At 50.7% G+C, this 23,692-nt stretch overlaps 2 protein-coding genes across 4 annotated transcripts in view; one reads left to right on the top strand and one right to left on the bottom strand.

Moving 5' to 3' along the window:
- Positions 1-22,576, top strand: part of CRTAC1 (cartilage acidic protein 1) — a 188,525-nt gene extending 165,949 nt beyond the window's left edge. For 2 of the 3 annotated variants that reach the window (XM_054660413.1, XM_016919050.4), the window contains 4 exons: positions 3,132-3,277; positions 4,655-4,697; positions 7,097-7,240; positions 7,688-7,863. In XM_054660413.1, the coding sequence (XP_054516388.1) occupies positions 3,132-3,277; positions 4,655-4,697; positions 7,097-7,240; positions 7,688-7,806 (452 nt within the window). In that variant the 3' untranslated portion in view covers positions 7,807-7,863. Of the gene's footprint in view, positions 1-3,131; positions 3,278-4,654; positions 4,698-7,096; positions 7,241-7,687; positions 7,864-21,861 lie in introns of those variants that run through there. The other variant, XM_016919048.3, reaches the window with a different exon arrangement.
- Positions 17,470-18,434, bottom strand: LOC104008271 (uncharacterized). Its single transcript, XM_063780987.1, has one exon. The coding sequence runs from the start codon at positions 18,339-18,341 to the stop codon at positions 17,571-17,573; it is 771 nt and encodes a 256-aa protein (XP_063637057.1). The 5' UTR covers positions 18,342-18,434; the 3' UTR covers positions 17,470-17,570.
- Positions 22,577-23,692: the final 1,116 nt, after the last annotated feature.

Here is a 23,692-nt window from a genome sequence, read left to right as displayed (position 1 = left end):
GGTGGATCACCTGAGGTCGGGAGTTCGAGACCAGCCTGACCAACATGGAGAAACCCCAACTCTACTAAAAATACAAAATTAGCTGGGTGTGGTGGCAGGTGCCTGTAATCCCAGCTACTCGGGAAAGCTTTAGGCAGAAAAATTGCTTGAACCTGGGAGGCGGAGGTTGTGGTGAACTGAGGTCCCACCACTGCACTCCAGCCTGGGCAACAAGAGCAAAACTCCATCTCAAAATAAAAACAGAAAAAAAAAAACTAAGTGCCGCAAGTACCACATGCAAATCTGTGATTGTCTATGAATATTCCGCGACTCTTTTGGGTCCTTTGTGGCCCTTCAGTCAGTCTGGAAAACACATTCATGTAGCTGTTCTGCAGGCTTAGGTAAGAAACATTTGCTGTTCTTTGTCTCCTTCTTTTAATGGCAAATATTTACCTTTTATATGTGCCACTTAACTTGGGAACTGTACACCCTGAAAATGCCAAATCTCTTGCGCGTCAAGATTCTACTTCAAATTAGAAAAAAAAAAAAAAAAATTCTGGCCGGGTGTGGTGGGTCACGTCTGTAATCCCAACACTTTACGAAGCTGAGGTGGGTGGATCACTTGAGGTCAGGAGTTTGAGATCAGCCTGGCCAGCATGGCGAAACCCTGTCTCTACTAAAAATACAAAAATTAGCCAGGCGCGGTGGTACATGCCTGTAATCCCAACTACTCAGGAGGCTGAGGCAGGAGAATCGCTTCAACCTGGAAGGGGGAGGTTGCAGTGAGCTGAGATCCCACCACCACACTCCAGCCTGGGTGACAGATTGAGATACTATCTCAAAAAAAAAGAAAAAAGAAAAAAGAAAAAAAAATCTGTAGTTGGCACTCCCCAGTCCCATTTTCACCCCCCTTCTGCAGAAGGAATTCTTGTAGATTGAGGGAGTGATGAGAAATAATTTCTTGCTTGATAAAGCAAAACCCAGAACGGTAAGGTTGGGCCTGGAAAGAGAGGATTTCCCTGTGGGAAGAGAAACTGAGCTGTGTGGGAGGGGAACTCTGTGCGAGGATGAGCCTCTGTCTCCGAGCCTCTCCGTTGCTGCTGCCTGCTGTGCCCATGAGGGCAGCAGCTGCCTCTCCATGGACTCTTCAGAGTGTGGCTCTGGTCCTGGCCCTCATAGGCTCACAGCATGGCAGCAGCAAGGCTGGGATGTTCCAGTGATACTCCCCTGGAGGCCAGGGTGAGAGAGCAAAAGGAGACCAAACATGGGAAGGATCTAGAAGCTGGGGGATGTGGCTCACAAGGCGTAACTCCCTCTGGAACCTCCCTCATCATGGGTCCTCCCCCCAGCACCCAGCTCCCTTCCTCCATGCCCCACAGTGGTCTCTACAGGAAGTCTACACAGAGATTCTCCTCCAAGTCTGCAAGTGGCCTCCAAACCTCCTTTTCTAAAATATGGGAACCCCTTTTATACATCAAGACATTTTGCCAACTACCGTCCACCCCATAGTAGCTATCATTGTAAAATTCATTGGTGGATAGTAATGACCAAATGCGAATATACATTCAACAGCAATTTTGAGTTTAATTTGTTTTCTAACAGTATCTACATATATTAGGAAAAATAATAGTGCATATATGTGGGTGATATATTATTTAGCCTGGGAATGGTGTTTGGGGGAGTGTATTGACTTCAAGGCCCCCTGCAGGACCCCGTGTCCCCACATCTGCTCAGCCCTGATGGGTGATAGAGTGGGCTGTGTTCTCCCCCTGTCTGTGCTGGGCACAGCTCTCCTTCCCAGGGGCTGACCTGAGAGCAGCCTCTCCTGGAAGGTGAGGCCCAGCCCCCGCCTCCTCCCCACCCCAATCCATCACCATTAGCCTGACCTTGCCACAGTGACGGGCCTGTTCCCTTACGCGGGGAGCTGGGGCCTGCTTTGACAGTGCCTAAACATCTGACAAATCTTTTCAGCCTGCTTTCCACCAATGATGTGGCACGTTGCTTTAGGGTTGTGTGCAAATGGATTCACTGTGAATATCTCTGAGGTTCCCATCATCTTCTGTAAGCATCTTAGATTTGTAGAATGGTCTTTCTCCCCTGTCCTCCACCTGCCATCTCTTTATCACTCCATCTTTTCTAAGTTGTTTTTTGTTTGTTTTTATTTTTTTCAGAAACAGGGTCTCACTATGTTGCCCAGGCTGGCCTTGAAGTCCTGGGCTCAGGCAATCCTTCTGCCTCATCCTCCTGAGTAGCTGGGATTCCAGGCATGAGCCACCATGCCCAGCTCTTTTTCCAAGTTATTATGTAGAGCTCAGTGCAAATGCCCCCTCCCTAAGAGGCTGTCCCTGACCACCTGACTAGACAAGGCCCTGGCAACCCCCAGCTCCTCCTTACCTACTTGCCCTACTTTTGTCAATATCTGGCATTATTTATTTGTTCATCTGTTTGCTTGTCTCCCCAGTTGGACTGGGAACTCCATGAGAACAGGGGCATCCCCAGTGACAAGAGAGAGCCTGGCCCTTAGCAGAGCTCAATAAATAGAAACACAAGAAGCATTCCTGGGATAACAAAGCCAGTTAGCTGCAAAGCTGGGATTTATCCCCAGGTCTCCCACCCACTTCCCACCATGCTCTTTCCAACATACCAGGTAAGGGGTAGAGCCATGATTTGAACGCCAGACTCCAAAGACAACCTACTTATCACAGGCCTTACTGTATCCTCCAGTACAGCTTCCTGATGCTTGGCCTGTCTGCTAGAACGTGAGTTCAAGAGCTGCACTATCCAACATGGCAGCCACCAGCCATGTGTGGCCATTAAATTTAAATTAATTAGAGTTAAATAAAATTGAAAATTCACCTCTTCAGTCACATGAGTCCCACTTCAAGTGCTCAGCAGCCACATGTGACCAGTGGCTACTGTACTGGACAGCACAGATGCAGAACATTTCTGTCCTTGCAGACAGACAGGTCTATTGGACAGCATTGCTCCAGAAAGGAGGGACCTCAAATCTATCTTGTTCACCATTTCCCTAGCACTTAGAACAGTGCTCAATTCATGCTTGTATTCAATGGATGAATTAGTTGATGCTGATGCTTCCGCTGAGAGCCTCCTGCTCTCCTCTGCTGCTGATGCTCTCTCCTTCTGTCCCTCAGGGAAGGATGAAGCCAGCAGTGTGGAGGTGACGTGGCCAGATGGCAAGATGGTGAGCCGGAACGTGGCCAGCGGGGAGATGAACTCAGTGCTGGAGATCCTCTACCCCCGGGATGAGGACACACTTCAGGACCCAGCCCCACTGGAGGTGGGCAAAGGCATCTGGGCCTCATAGCCAGAAAAGCAGGCACCACCCACAACCCCATGGGCTGAAGCTGGGTTCCCAGGAATCTGCAGACTCAGCCTCTACAGTGATGGAAATCTTGGCAAAGCGAAGGCTTCATACTGATCCCTCCATTTGTAGTTTGCACAACACTATCACACCCACATCTCTTCTGCTTCTCAAAGAATCCCTGGTGTATTGGCAGGGCAAGCATTTTTGCACCCATTTTACAGAGGAAGAAAACTGAGGTTAAGAGAGGAAATCCACCAAGGCCCACCAAGGCTGTACAGCCAGTTGTGAGCAAAGTTTTAAAATGACCCCAGGTCTGTTGCTGTCCTCCTGGTTCTTTCCGAGTCTCTGACAAGACCTCCTATTGCCCTAGGGTGGGGCTCAGAGCCTGCACCAGGGTTTCTGGAGGCTCTTTGAGGAGCAGCTCTGGACCCATCTCAGCAGTGTCGTTCCAACTCTGATGGGGTTCACTTGGTGGTGATTAACAGGAACCCACTGAAACTGACACAAATGAAGGGGGCTTATAAGGAGGATCACTCATAAAACTCAGGGAAGCTCAGGATGAGTAGAAACTGGCAGCTTGATGGCCTCAGCCCTAGGAGCTCAAGGACCTTTGTCAGTGCACTGGCTTTGGGAGGAGAGGGGCCCCTCTTCCCCAACAATCCCCATCCACCCACCTCATTCATCAGTACGGTTGATTGACATTTTGTGTCATGTGTGTTACATTTTTAGTCCCCTGCCCCACCCCAGGCTGCTTTCTCTGAGACCCCCATATGGGCATGGTAGAGCCTCCACGGCCTGGCAGGGCCAGCTCCCAACTCTTAAGTCTCTGAGTCAATTTGTTCAAATTCTTGCTGCAAAGCCTTGAGTCTTCCCTCCTGCTAGAATGTCCACCCATCAGCCCTGGCCAGAGAGGTGGGACACAAGCATGGCTGCAGGCACCCACCCGTGTGAGGGAGAGGTTCTTGGAGAAGTGAATGTGGGCAGTGAGCAGACACCTCAAAAAGCATCTCCCAGCCCTCATTACACTTTGCCCTGACAGACCCAGCCTCAGTCACAGGGTGATGCTACAGGAGGGACAGGTTCTGTTAGACGTCCCAGCTCGCGTGGATCCTCTGCACAGGGAAATGAGCAAGAGTCTGGACCGTATCCATTCATGGCTTTCCCGCCAGGCTTCTGTTCTCAGCGCAAAGGAAGGGTCTTACAAGGGAGGGGGCTCCCCCCAGGCCCAGAGCTCAGAGCATCCCTCACACTGTGGTTAGGGTGACAGCTACTCTGTGGCTGTGACTAGGAGGGAACCTGGGATGGGACCTTTTCAACTCACTCATGTCTCTGCTTCTGCCCACCTTACAGTGTGGCCAAGGATTCTCCCAGCAGGAAAATGGCCATTGCATGGGTGAGTTGCCTTCAGTCACCAGGGCATGGGGTAGAGGCCGGAATCTCCCTGGGGAATGCCCGCCTGACTCATGGCAAGGTCCAGGGTGCAAGCAAGGGGCGGAAAGGAGGACAGGGGAGGGTGTTGTTTGTCCTGGGACTCCAGATGCCAAGACAACCACCACATGACTCACCAGGGTGGGAGTGATATTAGTGACCCACAGGCTGAATCACTGCGGTTCTAGAAACTGGCAGTGTTTCCCTGCCATGAGTACCGAGAAACTGCAGATGGGAAGGAGACATACCACCACCCTGGCACAGGGGGAATAGCCACATGCCATGGCCAGCAAGTCCATGTGGAGCAGCAAGCAAGGGGGCTGGCAGGCAAGGGTGTGCATTGCCAAGGGCATTGGGGCAAAATAGTGTATGGAGTGTGGTCACAGTGTGGAATGGAGACTGCAGCCTGGTGCAGTACTGGGGCAGGCAGGTAGCTGCAGCACTACCAGGATGGCAGCTCCTTGACGGTCCAAGAACCTTCTGAAAGTCCCCAAGGGCCTGGAATGGGAAAGGGCAGCCTAGAAGTTCAGTGTCCAGGAGACCTTCACCCCCAACACTTCCCATCCCAGTGACCAGCAAGGAGGGGTCAGGCCAAGGATCCCTCCTTCCTTGAACCCTCATCCAGCATTCTTCCCAAGTCTACTCTGCAGCTGCTCAATAGCCCTTTGCTACTGAGATACAGGAGTAAACAAGACAGATACCACTCTCAGGAGCTGAAAACCAATGGAGAGCCACACAAGTAAACAGCTGACAACCACACAGTGTGATCAGGGCCCAGATCGGGGAGGGCAGGGGCTTGGAGACTACAAAGCAGGGGCCCTAAACCAGCCTAGGGAGGGTCCTAGAAGGTGCCCTAGAGAAAGTGAGGTCCAAGCTGGGCCCTGAGGGATGAGGAGCAGTTCGGCAGTCACAGAGAGGGGAGACAGGGTTCTGGTGGGGGACACTGTCTGAACAAAGGAGCACAGGTGGGGAGGTGGAGGAGCAGTGGTGCCAAGGGTGGCTGGAGGAGGAAATGACTCCCCTACACTCTCCACATGCCCACCCAGCCCCACTCCAAACACATAGTGCAGGTGCATAGAAATTCCAGAGTCTTCTCTGCCTGCAGGAAGGACCCTTTGAGATCAGCCTCCTCTTCCTTTTCATCACCCAACAGGCAGTTATGTGCCTCGTACACAGCAAGTGTCATGCTGGGAGCTGGGGATGTAGGCCAAGTGCCACCCCCGTGCCTCCACAAGGGGGGCATCCATTCTAGTGGAGGGAGACAGACCCTGAACGCATGACCACACAGCTGAACAAGATGATTTCAGAACCCTCTGAGCAAGGTGCTCCCTGGAGACTGTTCCAGAGAGAGTGGTCAGGGAGAGCCTCGGGGGGAAGACTTTGAGCTGAGACCTGAAGGATGAGAAGGATCTAGGCCCAGAAAGAGCTGAGGGAAGGGCAGAAGTGGAAAGCGGGAGACAGGACAAAGGCTTTGTGTGTCGAAGGAGCAGGAGGGATGCCAGTATGGCCTGGAGATGATGGAGAGTCGGTGAGGCCCCTGTAGGGAGTCTGAATTTTGCTCTTAGGAGCCTTAGAAGCTAAACTGGGGAGTGATATGATGTGATTCACATTTTTAAAGGCTCCCTCCAGCTGCTGAATTGCAGAGTGGATTGGAGGGAAGAGGGGAAGCCAGGTATTCTGTGAGGAGGCAGCTGCAGAAATCCAGGCAAGAGGTCACAATGGCAGGAAATTGGGTGGTGGCAGAGGAATGAGAAAGAGGTGACAGAGAGAGGTGGACTGGTGGACTGTGGGGCAGAGTGGACAGGCTCTGCTGTGAAATTGCACAGGGGGCAAGAAAGACGGAGGAATCAGGGGTCGCTCTGATTTCCCCTTGAGCAGCTGATAGATGATGGGGGTGTTGATTGAGCTAGAGAAGACAGAACAGAGGGCCAGAATCTGGGCAGGGCAGGGCAGAATCTGGAGTTCTATTTTGGACATATTAAGCATGAGGTGCATCTTAGACATCCAAGTGGAGCTGTCAAGTAGGTCATGGGTTATTGTATTCGTGAATCTGGAGCCACGGGGAGAGGTTGTGACTGGAGATAGAACTTTTGGAATCATCCATGCATGAAGAGATCACCTAGAACGATTGTGGTAGACAGAAGAGAGGACCCAGGACCAAGCCTGAGTGCCCACCTCCCCCCGCCCCACCCAGCATGTAGAGACCAAGTACAGGAGGAGCCAGCCAAGGGAACTGAAGCAGGGAAACTGAGGCTCTGCGAGGAAGGCACATTCCCAAAGCCAGGCAGTGTATGGGCAGGCAGAGCCTGGGCTGGTACTTGCTGCCCCACACCTTCATGGTGAGTGATTCCTCTCGCCTTGCAGACACCAATGAATGCATCCAGTTCCCATTCGTGTGCCCTCGAGACAAGCCCGTATGTGTCAACACCTATGGAAGCTACAGGTGCCGGACCAACAAGAAGTGCAGTCGGGGCTACGAGCCCAACGAGGATGGCACAGCCTGTGTGGGTGAGTGGGGCCCCAGCCATAGGCCAGTAGCAAAAGGATGTTGCTTTCCATTGGGGAGCTCTGGGTAGGCCCCAGATCAAGGTCCCCAGCCCCTTCCTTCTCCTGGCTGGATAGAGTCTCCTTTGACCCATATTGGGTCTCCAGGGAAGACCATGACAGAGGCTTGGAGAAGCCCCATCACTTCTACCATCACCTGAAGGGCCAGGGGAGGCTGTGTCCTGGCCTGAGGCTATCATTCTTCTTACCTTTCCTAAAACAACTGTTCCTACCTTGAGGTCAGCCCGTATTTTCATAGCTGGGATATAAACTAACTCCTACTACTCATCTTTGGCTGAATTTCTAAACTGGTAATTTCTTCTTCCCAAACTCCTTCCTCCACCCCCACCCCGTCCCCACCCCCTTTCTCTTTTTCCCATTTTCTATCTCCCTGCCCCATCATTTTTGCAGCTCAAGTGGCCTTTTTAGGTGGGTATTCTTCCGCCGCCTTTAGAATCTCTGAGCCTCTCTCTCGGGCCTCATATCTTTCTCTAGGCCTTGGACTTTGCCTTCAGTTATATGCACTTTAAATCCCATCAATAAAGGAAAAAACAAAACAAAACTAACAGCCTTTGTGGAAAACTAAATCTCTCTCCTGCTGCCTGTCTCTCTCTCCACGCCCAGTAGGTTCTGCTGTGTGCTCCCTCTGAATGGACAACAGGGGTGGCCATCTTTGAAAAGGGAAGGTTGGGCGATACTGACACAACCTTAGTTGTTTGTGAAGACTTTCTTTGCATGTTTTCTGAGAAAACAGAAAGGAAAGTCTCCAATACCCCATCCAGTCTCCCTCACTCCTTCAGAAGAATCAAGATAGTCTTGTATCCTCCAGTGTCTCGTGAGCTCATTATTTTGCCCTTAACAAAGATGGCTCCCAGGTGGTTGCTTGCTGGTTGATCCGATAATGTACCATGTGCCTGCTGGTTTGGCCTGTGCTGTTTCTGCTTTTTGCCCCTGACTTCCTGTGCTAGAGAAAGCCTTATTGGTGTTGGTGGTGGTGATGGGAGGGAAAAGGGTGGTCCTTTGGGACTCTTGATAAAAATGTTATCATTTGAACTTGCTAAGCCTTCCAGCCTCTTTTCTGAAGAAATTATGCCAATAAACTCTCTACTAGATATTAGTGCCAAGCTGATGATAAAAAGGGTCTGGGGCAAGTAGAACTGATTGGAATGCTGAATTAGGAGCAGCCCTTCCACCATGAGATGCTTTGAAAGCAGATCATAACACAAAGCAGGTGTCACCCTCAGGCACCAGCAGTGGTTTGGTTGTGTACAACAATGTTCACATTTGGGGGACCAGGGTTTGGGCCAAGTGAAGGATGTGTGATGAGTGAGGGGCAGAAATGGAGTGTGTACTCTAGGCCTTTTACCTGCAGGAAGTCACTTCTCCATGCTGGGCCTCAGTTTCCCTAATGTAGATGACAAGAGAGTTGGGCTGGTATATCCCTAAGGGCCTTTCCTTTCTAAGACTCCTCAGTGTCTGGCTGGACATAGGCCTGGCTCATCTCAGGTTACTCTCATTTCTAGAAAGAACCTTGCTACTTGGTCTCTGCAATCTCCTTGGAAAATAGAATGCTCCTGTAGCCAGAACACCCTTTGGAAATGATGTAATGCCACAGAATATGCTCACGACCAGCCTCAGTAGTGAAGGCTTGTTATAAAACATAGATCTATTCTTCTTCATGGGGAAAAAAAGTCATCCCAGGATATAAAAAAATTACACTTAAGAATGCAGCAACCCTTTTAAAAACATATTTAACAAAAAAAAAAAACCTGCCATTTTCTGGTATCATAGTAATACTCCTAATAAATCACAAAATATGAATTCCTTGTAGCTAGTGCTGTTTTTACACTTAGAACAGAAGCATAAATGAAAAGTTTTTAAATGAAAACAGCTACAATTTCCCTGAAAAGCAGACACCAACTTAAAAATCATTCCACTTCTAGAAAGCCCATTCCTGTGTATTGACATAGAATTAAAGATCTGAAAGGGCTCCAGAGATGAGGCTCAGAGAGCTGAAGTGTTCAAGGTCACTGTGCCCAAGGTTATGGAGCCCACTGCTCCCCAGGCCAGGGCTGGAGCCCTTTCCCACCACACCATCTTGTCAAAGGGTAACAGGCAGCTCTGTCACTGTTCAGACTATTCCCTAGTCCTTCTGGAATCTGCTGCCTTTTAAAAAATGAACAAAGTGGATCTAAGATAGTGAGATAAGTAAAACCCAAAACGCATGGAGGAATGGTTCCAATGCAGTGGTAAATGACAAGATAACAGAGTCCATTGACTGTCCATACACAACAGCACAAGAAATAAGGGACAAGACAACTACAGAGACAGCCTGCCAAGGACATCAGGGGGTTCAGGGTGACAGCAGACTTCAGATGATGCCTTATAAGTGATAACCATGAATGCCTTCACAATGAGTTTTATATAACAGGGTATATCTGTGTCATGTGACCCTGTTGGGTGAGTGGGGTCCAGTGAGTTGCAAAGAGGAGTTCTAAGTTCCCACAGCTGATAAGAGCACCACTGCAGCACTCAGACTCCAGGATAAGGCTTCCATTTGATTCATTCATGAGTTCAACAAATACTGATTGAGCACCTACAATGTGCCAAATATTTGGTTAGGCTCTAGGCATACAATGGTAAATGATGGTAACAATGGTAAGTAAAAGTAATATGTGTTGATCCCCTACTACTATGTGCAGGTACTGAGCTAGGCTCTAGGCATACAATGGTAAGTGAAAGCAATATTTGTTGAGCCCCTACTATGTGCCCAGTACTGAGCTAGGCTCTAGGCATACAACGGTAAGTGAAAGTAATATTTGTTGATCCCCTACTACTTGCAGGTACTGAGCTAGGCTCTAGGCATACAATGGTAAGTGAAAGTAATATTTGTTGAGCACCTATTATGTGCCAGGTACTGAGCTAGGCTCTAGGTATATAATGGTAAGTGAAGGTAACATTGTTGCCACCCCTCCGCTGCCTTCCCTCCAGCCAGATAGAGGAGCCAAGTGCATGGGATGGGAGTGGGACACCAAGGGGCTTTCTAAAAAGTTGAGCTGAATTCTCAGGTTGCTATACCAGAAAGCAAGCTCTCTGCGTTCATTCATTTACATATTCATTCAGCAAGCATTTATTGAGAATATCCTGTATGACAAGCACTAGGTTCCTCCCATGAGGAATGTGATAGGGACCCTCTAATGAGGTGGACAAGTCCCCTGCCCCCAAGATGCTTGTGTTGCAAGAGATACAAGGCTGAAAGATACAGAGGACAGGTGGATAGTGAACCCACTCAACATTACCTACCCCCTCACCAAAAAAAAAAAAAAAAAAAAAAAAAAAAAAAAAAAAACAGAGCCTCCTCATTGAGCTAGCAGTACAGGCTTTTTGAACAGGTGCCTCAAATTCAATGCATCTACTGGTCTGTGCTATACCAGCCACAGATTTGTGGGTGCAAAGCCACCCCCAAGCTACACAGGCTCAGCATTCCTGTTCCCCTCTTTCTTCTAATCCCTTTCTCTGAGACCCGTGGGAGCCCAAACCGTTCCGTCCCCTCCTGCGCACAGATAAGTCTGTCTTTTCCCTGTCCCTTAGCCCCACCCAGGCTCCTGACATCTTTGTTGGCTTATGCTACACTTTAATTTGTAACAAAAATAACAAACGCCTTTAGGGGCAGTCAAGTAATGAAATGGACCCGGAAGGGATTATGCAAATGGAGGAGCTGGTGCCCCACCTGCCTGCACCAGGCAGCCACAACTCACTCCAGCGGGAAGGTGGGCCAGTGCTGCCACAAAAATGCTCCCCATTTTTCAAGAAAAAAGAAATAATAAGAATAATACCATTTTTATTCTGCTCAAGAATACTCCCTCTTCACAGGCACATACCCCTTAAAATGACAATAATAGCTTACATTTAGTGGGCTTGGTGTGTCTGGGTTGAATCTAAACTCTTTACAATAATCAACTCGTTTAATCCTCATAATAATCTCAAGAGGAAGGTACTGTAATTATCCCAGGTTTACAGATAAGCTAAATGGTTAGTGCAGGGTCATACAGCCCGGACAGACGAAGGCAGGACTGGATCCCAGGAGTCTGGCTGTCAGCTGGCACTCTCAACTACCACTCCCTTCTTCATTTGGGATGGTGAATTGGTTTAAGCAAAAGCCACAGTCACTCATGCTGCCCAGAATCAAGAGCAGGATTGGGAGGGGAAAAATGGAGCCCCTGGAGGCCTAGTGATCTGAAATAGTCCTTCCCACGGTCACGTTCAAGTCTGCAAGAAGAGGTGGCAGTGCTTGCTAATGTCGAGAGTCCCCTCACCAGGCGGGCTCAGCCAACCTTCACTGAGGCAGAATGGTAAACCATCCACTAGGCCTCTTCAAGCATCTACACGGTTGCCAACCCTACTCTGGGAAGGTGCCATTCTGAGGGCCAGGAGTTTGATTATGTGTCACTCTGGCTGCTATGGCCCCCTCCCAGGGTCTGGGCATCACACCCAGGCCAGTGCCACTGGACCTCGGCCCAAGCAAGAACTCCGCTCCAGACTCCAAGAGCCCCGTGGAGACAGGAAGATGAGCACTTCATTTTTGCAGGGAGCCAGCCAAGTTCTTCCAACAGATTCCAGGCTGAACCTCCACCCAGATTTCCAGCCCAGAAGGCAAACCGAGCCCCTCCGTGCCTCCCTGTGCCCAGGGCCAGCCTTCTCTGAGGCCAGAACCCCAGCCACAGGGGCCAGGAACATGCCAGAGGTTGCTGTTGTGTCTCTGTAGCAACAGGCACATCCTGGAAGGAAGGCAAGAGAACATGGGCTGGTTAACACCACAGATGACGCCAGCCTCTCCCACGGTGGCTTGTCTTCTAAGGAACTACTGTTGACAGTGAAGTGGTCAAAAAATAGGCCACCAGAGGGAAAATGAGACGCAAGAGAGAAGAAAAACATCCTCCAGGAAAGCAGCTAACATTTATGCAATGCCTGCCATATGCCAAGAACTTTACATCCATGTCTCCATGAATCCTCACACCCATCCCAGAATATAAATGTTATGAGTCTATTTTATTACCAGAGAAACTGAGACTCAGAAACAGTAAATTACACAAAGTCACATAGCTAGCTAAAGTGGCAAGAGCTGTAATTCAACCTCATGACTAGCTCCAAAGCCTGGGTTCTTAAGCCTTATGCTGTGCGATCTCTAGGTAACTGACACTGGGGAAGTTATTTAACCAGTTGTTCATGTGATGTACAGTGACTGAACGCCTACTGTGTGCTGGATGTTGTTCTAGTGGCTTGGGATATACATCTGTGAACAACACTGGCAAAGGTCCCCGCCCTAGCAAGACGTGGCAGGCACTAAACAATACCCAGAATAAGGAAAGTCTGTAGCATGTTGGAGCATGATATGTGCTATGGAGGGCTGGAGAAGAGTAACATCAAGGCCATCTGGGAAGGCCAGGATGGAGGTGGAATGCCATTTTAAATAGCGGCGGGGGCAGGGGGGCTCCCTGAGAAAGAGGCATTGAGCAAAGACTTAAAGTAGGTAAGGTGTCTTTGAACCTCAGTTTTCCCATCTGCAAGATGGGGATAATACCTCACAGAGTTATTATATTAGACTTGACATGGTGCCTGGCACATAGCAAGCCCCCAACAAATTAGAGATACTATTATTAAGTAGCCATGTTCAGGATGGAGCCCCGGGCCCATTCAGTGCCAAAGCTCCTGTACTTCCCGGTACACCCTGCTGCCACCCAGGACACCTGCGGTGGGAGAGATGGGCAGGACGGGGCCACCTCTGGAGAACTGACAGATTCACCAGAAAAAGATGGCAAATGGCCATAAGGTGCAGAGCCAACCTTCCTGGGGCCTGGGCTGTGCTATGTTCAGCTGAATTCTCATGCAGTGCCATTCCCAGAAAGAATAGTCATAAAACAAAGTGAACTGAGCTAGGCGGGCATGGCATGGACTGGGCCATACAGAGCAGAGGTCACCAGGAGCTAGTGAACTGGCCTGGGAATTTGGCCCTCAACAATCACAGAATCCTAGAGCTTTAAATCCAGGAACACCTGAGAAGTCATCTAGTCCTCTTCCCTCCTTTTCAGACGTGGAAACCAAGGCCCAAAAAGGAGCTGCAACTTTCCCAAGGCATCTGCACCCCCGTCTGGTCCTTTTCCCTGCCGGGTTGCCGGCTGCTCCTCAAAAGAGCTCAGCTCCAGGCTGCTCCCAGCACCCTTCTCCAGAAAGCTCCAGATATTCCAGAAGCCCAAGTGTATGAACAAGATCAGGAATAAGAGAGGCAGGGCTTATCCTTCCCGCTTTGCTGACATGGAAACTGAGTCAGGATACGTGCCCATCAAGTAACAGAAGAACCACACTTGGTCCTTAGAACTCAGCTGGGATTAAATACAGATCTGAATGGGGGTCCCGAGTGCAGAGAGGAGCCTGTTCAGCTGTGAGGAGGGAGGCAGGGTCAGGAGAAGGGTGCGGCAGATGGAGAATCTGTATCACCCGTTCCCAGAACGTCCCGCCCAGAACCTCATGCCCTCAGCCTGCCTGCCAGCAGGAAAGCAGTCTGGGGCCAGAATAATTCCCCTAAAGCTAGCTGGTTCTCCTTCTTCATGGCCAGCCCCAGAGCAGCCAGGAAGGATCTCATCCCCTAGAGTCATTTAATGCACCCTCCCCACAAATCTAAGGGCTAACTTCCCTCCCTCCACCCCAGACCTGGCTGTAGAGCTCCTGGAACAGGAAAAAAGCACATCCTCTTTCCCCAACTGCTTATGGAGACCATGGCAGAAGGACAAGTTTAGGCCAAAGGAAGGAAAGTGAGCCAAACATACACCCTCTCTGCAGTTCAGATCCCCAGACTCAAGGTTTAGAGCCCTCGAAGGCTGACACAGAGGAAAGAGAGGGAGAAGAAAGCCTGGGGCTGCCCTCGGGGCACCCAGTCATTGGAAAGTCTCAGTGCCTCCTCCCACTGCAGAAGGTGTCTCACATGTGCCAAAATGCCATGTTCGTTCTTAGAGCTGTGCACAAATCCTATGGCCCTCCCCTCTCCCTTCCTTTCACCTGTCCTTAAAATTTTCCCTTCACACTGAAACTCTGGGATCAAATGGACTTGAAATCCAGACCCTCCACCCAGGCATTTGGAAGTGGCCTTAAGAAGTTATTTCATCTCTGAGCCTCAGTTTCTTCATCCACAAAATAGAGGCAGTGATAAAATCCTCATAGATTTGTTGTGAGGCTTCCTCGAGCCTATAAGGTACTTGCTGCAGTGCCTGACTGATGAAATGCAGATATTGTCATAAAATCTGTGCCAGGACGTTTAACCTCCTGGTTTCACTTCCAGCAATGCCTGACTTTACAACAATCCATAAGCCATTAGCTGGGGCAATATTAGACCTATAAGGATTCTTCCCAACAAGACACATCCATCACTCAGAGTTACAAATGCGGAGTTCATCTGGGGACTGGGATAGCATGGCATCTTCCCTTTGAAGAGCTCCAGCCCTATATTTAGATCTGCACTGGGGATCCCAGGGGCGATCGGTACCCATCCATTCACCTGTCTCTCCAGGGTCTGCGAGCATCCATCTCAAGCCAGGCAGGCCTCTCGCTCATCTCTGATCTGTCAGTCATCTCTCTACACCCATCTTCTCTGTATCCATCCACTTATCCAGTCAGCCAGCCATCCAGCCAGTGATTCACTCACAGTAATTCACTCTCTAGGGCCTGAGGTCCAGATCCCTCAGGCAAAGAATTCAGCACCAGAAGGATTTTCCCCACCTCAAAATGCTGTTTGGGGAGTGTCAGGCAGGGCCGACTGGGGTGGGACACACGCTTCCTCCCCTCCTCTCCCAGGATAGGTAGAGGTCATGAGCAGAGCCACAATGTCATAGCTAGGGCAACATCACTGACAGCTGCTGCCCAGCTCAGGGGGTAGCCTGGGGTCACTGCATCCATCCTTTAATTGAGTTATAAGGTGACCACTTGCAGGTGAATTGTATCCTTCAGTGACCACTGCCTGTCTGCATGGTTCTGAGCTGCTTCTCAGTGGCACCTTGCCCTAGGGGTCTGCAGATGACACATCTGTATAGGCTTGCCTCTTCCTGCCAGCCTGAGATGGGCAGCATCTTCCATTCACCTGGCCAGGGCCAGGCCCTGAAACAAGCACTCAGGATAGGGGGAGGTGGGGGTGGGGGTGGGGAGTGAGTAAGACAGGCTCCCTGCCCTTGAGAAGTGTACTGATTAATTGTGGGCAGCAGGGAAAAGGACCCTCGCCATCTCTGAGGTCTTGTAAGCTGTGTGTAAGCTTGTGTGTAACATTGCCCCCTTCTTGGGGCCTCACTCAGCACTGTTCTCAGGTGATAGCTGGTTCCCAATCACTTTTCCATTACAGAAATCAATAACTTGAATTACTCCAAAATAACTAGTACCTTCATGCCCCTGCAAAGCTAATTTTTCTGGGGATACATTTGCCCACGAGTTTCTCTCTGGTCTGGAATCTGTCTTCTATCTTTATGAGTCAATCCAGGTAGAACAGTCTCTCTTCTCCCACGTCTCACTCTTGTGGCAGAGTGAGAGTGGGATTTGGAGTCAGAGACTTAGGTTCAAGTCTTTGCTCTGACACTTACTAGCCCTTGTCAAGCTACCTAACCACCTAGAACGTCAGTTTCCTCATCTGTAAAATAAGATTTCAACACCCCAGTGTTCGAGAATTCAATGGAATAATAATCTACATGAATGTTCCTGGCATTTATTAGGGAATCAGTGAACCCTTGGATAAATATCTGTTTATTCTATGCCAGAATCTGAAGCCTGCTATAAATCTATATCATGAGGCCATCGTATAACGAGGTCCTAGTATCACTTCTGCAATAATGATAATATCTTACATTGGAGAAACAGATGATTATTTATAAATATACACATTCTCATAATGACAAAGGTGAGACTCAGGAAAGTTAAGTGAATTGCTGGGGGTGGGAAGGGGGGCAGCTGGCACAGCCCTCTGACTCTCTTCACAGTTTCCCACTTCCTCCATTGTCCCTGATTCAAAACCCGATGCAGCGCCAGGATCCTGCATGCGAAGTTCTGCTGTCCAGCAGATGCTGAAATGACAGGCCCTTTGAACATCCTCTTGCAGGAAGAGTTGTGAGCTTGGTGCAGGCTGCCCTCCGCACTGCCAGGAGAATAAATCCTCCTAGAAGTCGCCCGAGAAGGCTCATGCGGAAACCTCCGAAGGCTGGGCTCTGAAAGGAAGGAAAGAAACCGACATTACCAAGCATCTCTTTCATGCCAAGCACATTCATGGCCAGTTTCTTACTGACTCCTCAAAACCAATTGTTCTTAACCTTTTTAGGGGGTTGCATACCCCTTTGAGAATCTGCTGAAAGCTGTAGATGCTCTCCTCAGATAACGGCACATAATATGCACCTGAATGCAGTCGGGTCGAGGTTAAGAACTCCTGGTGTGAAACTGGGCTGTTTTCAGATTTTCTTAGGCATCAGGGACCTTCCCTTTTAGAGGCCCCACCCACAGCAGAGCAGACATTACATTTTCACACACACACACACACACACGTAACATAGAGTTGCAGTTGTCTGTTTGGCATATGTGTTACATTTCCAGATATTTAACAAAACATTAATTTCAAGTGTGTCCTTTCTTTTCCTATTTTGTAGCCAACAGGCTTTTTTGGTGAATTTTATTGAAATATATCACCAGTACAGACAAATACACAGCTCCTAAGTATACAGCTCAGTGAATTCTCATGAAGTGAGCACCCCATGTAACTGGCACTCTGGTCAAGAAACAGAACCTCCTGAGCTCCCAGAAGCCCCCCAGGTCCCCATCCATTCGCTACCCCCGACCCAGGGTAATCTTGATCCTGACTCCCAATCAAAGGCGAGTTTGGCCTGTCTTTCAGTTTCATATAAGGGGAATCACATGGTGCATATGCATTTTTGTGTCTGGCTGCTTCTGTGGAATCATAAACTTCTTATTCAGGTCTCAGGCATTTTCAGAGGTGTATTAAAGGCTTATAGGCTATAGGTACTGTCAAAACCAGGGATTCTCAGCCTACCTTCACATTAGAATCATCAGGGAAATTCTTTAAAATCCTGATGCCCAAGCTGTCCCCCAAAACAATTAAATCAGAATCTCTGAGGATAGGGTCAGGCATTGGTGATTTTTCATGCTCCCAGTTGACATCCATTGCCACCAAGGTTGAACGCCTCGGGTCTAAACAACTCTGTGAGATATTAGTCTCCCTATTTAACAACTGGGGAAACTGAGGCTCCAAGAGTCTTCATGTGTCAATGTCATGAAGCCAGAGCTCAAATTCAGATCTGATGTGGAGTGGTGTTTGCCTTGCCTTATCCCTGGGTGAATGGTAAAGCCCAAACCAGGTGGTGATGCCTCCTGTCTGGGCCCCCCTCATTGTGAGTCCTTCTAGAGGTGTGGAGAGGGATGTGGAGTTTCCCAGGCTCGACAGCCCAGGGGCTGGCCCTAGGGAGAAAGTCACCGGACTCCACTTTTGCCCCACACCTCTGGAAGCCACAGAAAAGTCCCTGCAGGTGGCAGTGGCTGCCAACCGGGGAGCCGTGGGGGACGTGTCACAACAGCCATAGTTTTTTCTGCCTCCACCTTTGATTCCCCGAGTGCAGTGCATAATCCTGCCACTCAGTGGCACCTCGAGCTTCTGTAAACCCTGTGGTTTCACACACGCCCGCCCTGTGGCCAAAGGAAGGAAGCCAGACAGCAGGGTGCTGGCGCAGGGAGAGGAGCATGTGCAGCAGGAGCTTCCTGAGGCATGCCTGAGTGGCTGGGGCCTCACTTGGGACCTCGGGGGCAGTCTGGCTGAGGCTGGAGCTGCTCCTGGGTCTTGATGGGGCCTGTCCCTGGCTGGCAAGGTGAGTGCAGGGACATGGCTACAGCCAGACCCCGGAGAGACAGGCCACCACCTGTAACTAAGCCGGCAGAGAGAAACCACACCTCCCCAGGCCCACAGTGAGTCGAGTCCCCCACTACCCTTCACCGGGCTGCCTCTGGGTCCCGCATGCCTGCGAGCACAGCCCATGCACCCTCCCGTGATGCCCTGGAAGTGGAGGTGCCAGCCTGGCCTCAAAACCCAGGCATAGCTCCAAGTCCTTCCCTGGGAATCTGCCTGATCCTAATCCCAGGATGGCTGAGGCCCTCAAGCTGTTAAGCGGCCTCTGAGGCTGGATCTGTCTTCTTCCTTGCAGTTTGCAGTCAGATTGCCTAGATTCAAAGCCAAGATCTGCAATTTCCCAGTTACTTAACGTCCATGAGCCTCAGTTTCCCCATATGTAAAATGGGAAATAAGAATCCATGCCATAGAGGGTTGCTGTGAGAATTGAATGACTAATTATGTATAGAGTCCTAGCCTAGTGCCTGGCACATAGGAAGTGCTAAATAAACGTCAGCTACTATTATTATTATGATTACCATTTGAAAATGGAAGGGCTGAATGCCTCTCAGTCAGATAAGCACCCGGATTTGGTTTTACCCATTTAGTAAATCCTCACCCCCTCCCCAGGACCTCCTATCTAGAAGAGCTGAGTTTGGATTCAAATCTGGCCTCGGGGTAGAACAAACTTCCTATCCCAAAACAGAATGAACCTGCCCTCATATTAGAGAACACCCTCACTTGTGGCAACCCACACACGGCCCAGGTTCCAGCAGAGGGAGTGAGTCCAGGCTGCACACAGCTCACTGCTGCCCTTAGCAGCAGTGAGAACAAACATGAGAACCACCCAGAGGGGACTGCCCAGCCCCCACCCAAGAGGCTGGAGCCGTTGTCCCCACAGTCTGATGAGCCCCTCTCTGGGAACAGGCCTGAGTTTGTGATCCCAGCCTCCCTGCAGCCTCAGGCAGCTTCCCATCTGGGTGCCATCCCTGTGGTAACAGAGTGGGCACTGAGTCAGGAGACCTGGGTTCCAAGCTTGGGCCCTGTTATCATCAACCAGCTGTGTGGCCTAGGGCAAGTCACCCACCCTCTCTGGACCTCTGTGACAGGATTCAAGTGATCTTTAAATCCCCTCCCAGCTCTAACATATGGTTTCAGCAAAGTATCTGGCACATAGTAGGTGCTCAATAAATTATAAAATTCAGGACACAACTCTGCTAGGTTCCAACATCCAGCTACTTTCTCCATATTTGATCTTGGCCAAAAGGCCGAGAAGTGATCATCCAGCTACTTTCTCATCTTCAGTACTGAGTGACCTGTGTGATCCAGCTCCCAACAGGACCCAACCCAGGGGAAGAGCTCAAGAAATGAGGATTTGTTGATATCATTAATTGATTACTTTTGGCCTCGCTTTCAGTCCAACCTGTTCCCCCACCCAAGGCTACAAGTGCCCCAAAGATTCCAGATTAGAGGTGCTGAGGTGTCTGCCTCTCCAGTAGACTGCAAGCTCCAAGAAGACAGATTTCATCCTGCTCCCCATGTCAGGTCCAGTTCAGGCAGCCGAGTATCCCCTCATGTGGTCCTGGAGCATAGAACTGACCCTCCATCGTCATGGGGCAGAGAAAGCATCACAGAGCTTCACGCTGGGCAAGTTCTTTTATTGGAAAAAGAAAAAAAAAAAAAAAGCCATAGCACTGCCTGTGCCCAGCCCTCCCATGGGAGATGCACAGGTCAGACACATTGCCCAGCCCCACAGGGGCTCAGGGAGGGCATAGGCTGTGGCCAGGGGCTGCGGTGGAGCCCACTGAACTGCAGCTCTCCAGGGGGATCCTTGGACCAGGACTCACTTGGGCCGAGGACTTCCTGAGGCTGCAAGGACTAGGCTGACTCTCTCTGGTCTCTGGGTAGGCCCTTGTTTCCCACATGCTGCTCCCATGTCTGGTAGAAAAGCAGGCCTCTCTTTGACTCCAGAGAGCTACCTCCAGTGGCTGGTCTTGCACATCCACTTCTAACACCTCCCGCCAACTGAGATAGGCAGCCCCCTTCATTTCGTCTTCGGGACACCAGCCCCAGGGGCTGCTCCCATCCCACCTGCTCCTCTGGGCCTCAGAAGCCGGGCATCATTGGCTGGACATCTCCTTTCCTTGCAAGGAGGGAGTTTGCCTTTCCCCTGCAGGCTGCTGGCACCTTTGAAGGTCCATGGAAACCTCACCTACAAAGGCTTAAAGAGCCCCAGCCCCTGGGCAGGCTGAACACACAGTGTCTGCAGCCCCGTTGTCTTGTCATGGGGAGCTGAGAAGGGGCACCAAAGGCCACCAAAGTTTGGCTCTTCTTTCCTAGAACCCCGGCTTCTCTTCCACTAGAACATATGCAGTAGAGTATGTTCCCTGGTAGCCCTAGGGGAGGGGCAAGGGGCTTTTGGACATTTACTTACAGGGGGCCAGGCTGGACCCACACAGGGAAGAAGTCACAGACCCTCAGGTAGCGAAGACAGCAGGATGCAGAGAAGCAGTCGTTGGCCTAGCAGCCAAGGGGAACACACAAACACACTCACACACACATGCACTCACCTGCATACACACACACTCATACACATGAACACTCATACACACATGCTTGTGCACACATGTTCATGCACATGCATGCACTCACACTCATATAAATGCACATTTGTGCACACGTGTGTGCACATGTACTCAGACACACACAGGTGTGCTTATAAATGTGTCGACATTCATACACTTGTGCACAGGTGCACACACATGCGCTCACACACGCGCTCACACAGGCATGCTAACACACGCAGACTCACACATTTACGCACACTGCACTTACACACATGTGCACTCACACATACATTCACATGTGCATACACACAGGTTCTAATCTCAGGAAACTGGCTCTAGTTCAGGAGATTCAGGCCCCGCATGGCTACGTCTCTTCACGGAGTTTCTCCAGATCCCCATATTACCTCCCAGAGCCCCAGGCTGTGTGCCCCCCAACCAGCACCTGGCAGCCTGCAAAGTCTCAAAGTTGGATGCTTCTCGCAAGGCCGAGCTGGCCTCTAGCTCTGAATGCAGGACAGGAAAGCCATAGGTCTAGAAGAGGTCGGGAGTGGGCTGAACAGCTCCCAACCACGGCACCCGTCTCCCCACACCTTGAATTTGGTGGAGGCAGGATCATAGACAGGCCGGGGCCCTGCAGGGGCATGAGAAGGAACAGATACTGGGAGACAGCCACGGGACGCAGGGCCCAAGGGAAAGAGTCCTGGTGGATATGGGTTTGGGATGAGGGGTCATGCAGTGTGGGAGTCCTCTATGTGGCAGGCCTCGGCCCCCCTCGCAGGGTTGGGAGAGGGGCTGTGGAAGAGAGGGGCCGCCTAGGTTGTGTTCTCCCCACCCCAGCCTTCCTAGGAAGATCTGTCTCTGTGTGGCCCAGACCAGCCCCATCGGGAAGGAAAAGCCCCCAGGTCAGGAAATGGACTGATCCAGACGGGGGTGAGGGACAGGGGGCATAGGTTGATGGCCCACAGGAAATATGAGGCCCGTCACCCTCCTTCCCACCCCGGGCAGCAGGGTGAGCCCAAAGAATGACTCAGAAGCGGGTGCTCTGGTAGCGCAGCCGCCGCAGGTCTGCGAGGCCCTCACTCCGGCCATACACCTCCCTACAGGGACTCTCGGCCAGTCACCGGGCCCCCGCCCCACCACCCCCACCGCTGCTGCTGCCACTGCCGCTGCTGCTGCCGCTGCTGGAGCTGCCACTGCTGCACCGGTCCTCGTAGATGGAGATCTCAATCTGGGGTCGGCGGTTAAGGAGAGCTGCGAGCCCAGCTGCTGAGCAGGGGTCGGACATGAACCAGTGGATGGAGTCCAGCAGGGGAGTGGGAAAGTGGGCTTGTGCTGCTGCCTAGACAGTAGGGATGTAAAGGCCTGGGAGCTAGACCCTCCCCAAGCCCATCCATGTACATTACTTAGCTAACAATTAGGGAGACTCGTAAGGCCAGGCCCTGTGCTGGGCACATAGCTGTGATCACAGCAGACAGGGTCGCTGCCCTGATGGCGCTTACCTACCAGTGGGTCTAATGACCATATCCTAGGACACAGATGTGCCCAGGGAGGTGGTGTCACTGCACAGGAAGTATGAGGACTTTAGTGCCCTGAGTTCAAATCCTGATTCAGGAACTCATAAAGCTATGTGACCTTACACCAGTCACTTAACTTGTTAGCCATCCATTATCACATCTGCAAAATGGGGATTAAGAATAGAATCTTGGGGTTAGTGTGGAGATTAGATTAAATGTATGTAAGACACTTAGCACAAAACCTGGCACATAGTAAAGGCTCAATAAAAACAAGTGCCTCTCACTGGGCTTTGTCAACACGTGATTCTGGGTGTTTGTGGTTTTTTGACTCTGTTTCTCCTCAGTTTTCCAGTAAACCTTATTTTTTAGCAATTCTACTCGTGTTGCTGCTGCCTGGGGGGAGGGATTTGTGCACACCCAGATCACACTATTCCAAGTGGAGATGGAGTCAGCAGAACCACGCCCCACCCCCGTCCAGCCTCTCACCAGGACTGAGACCTTGGGGGAGTCACATCATTCTAGACCTCATGTCTCTCATCTGTGAAAGGAGGACAATGGGACCTGCCACGGGAGATTCCATGAGGATTGCGTGAGACTGTGGACCTGTAAATGAATGTGGTGATTTGCATATTCCTGGAGGGGTCTTTGTAGTTAAGGGTGAGCCTGGGCGCAATTCCTGGCTCCCACATTCACCAGCTGCACGACTCTGAGCAGGTTGCTGGGAATAATCAGAGCAACCCACCTGGTAAGATTGTTATGAGAAGTACATGAATTCATATTTTCAAAGCACTTCACATGATAGCTGGCATATTCTAAGCACTGATTACATGCAGCCCAACAAGTGCAAATCCTGAAACTCACAAAGCCTCCAATAACTTAGGGTGGTGGAGGAGGGCTGAGGACCACTGATGTGGGGAATCCTGGGAAAACCTGAGTGGAGGCCCCTAAGGTGGCCTCGTTTCCTGGCAGCCTCACCAGGATCTCTACTGGTTAGCAGTCCTGTGTCCTCACACAGAATAGCCCAGAAGGATACAACCCTCATCCCACGCTCCACGGGGTCTGTGAGTAGGAGGCCTCGAGGTGCAAAGATCTTCTCATTCTGCTCCTGGATGTAGCGGGAAATCTTCTTGAGAACCTGCAAAAAGAGGAGCCAGACAAGGATGAGCATGCCGCAGGGCAGCCCTGAGGGAAGGGATGCATGGTGGGGCGGGAGGGGCCACCTTCTCATAGTGGGTCTCCATGCAGAGGAAGATGAAGTAGGCCGTGGCGCAGGCCAGGCAGCCCTCGAGGTAGGAGCTGCCCCCAATCTTCTCAGCCTCTGCATAAAATCCGTTGAGGGTCTTCACAGTCTCTTCAAAGAGCTGCCGCTCGATCTGGAGAAGGGGACAGAGCCAGGCTGTGGTTAGCCTCCCTGGAGTGT

The sequence above is a fragment of the Pan troglodytes genome, chromosome 8, assembly GCF_028858775.2.
Source record: "Pan troglodytes isolate AG18354 chromosome 8, NHGRI_mPanTro3-v2.0_pri, whole genome shotgun sequence".
Taxonomy (NCBI): Eukaryota; Metazoa; Chordata; class Mammalia; order Primates; family Hominidae; genus Pan; species Pan troglodytes.
Note: the sequence above shows the minus strand (reverse complement) of the source record. Positions and strands in the feature narration are given on the sequence as shown.

Bases quoted from the DNA above. Each gene is read 5' to 3' on its own strand.
- LOC104008271 (XM_063780987.1), bottom strand. From the start codon at position 18,341: ATGGGCTGTGCTCGCAGGCATGCGGGACCCAGAGGCAGCCCGGTGAAG.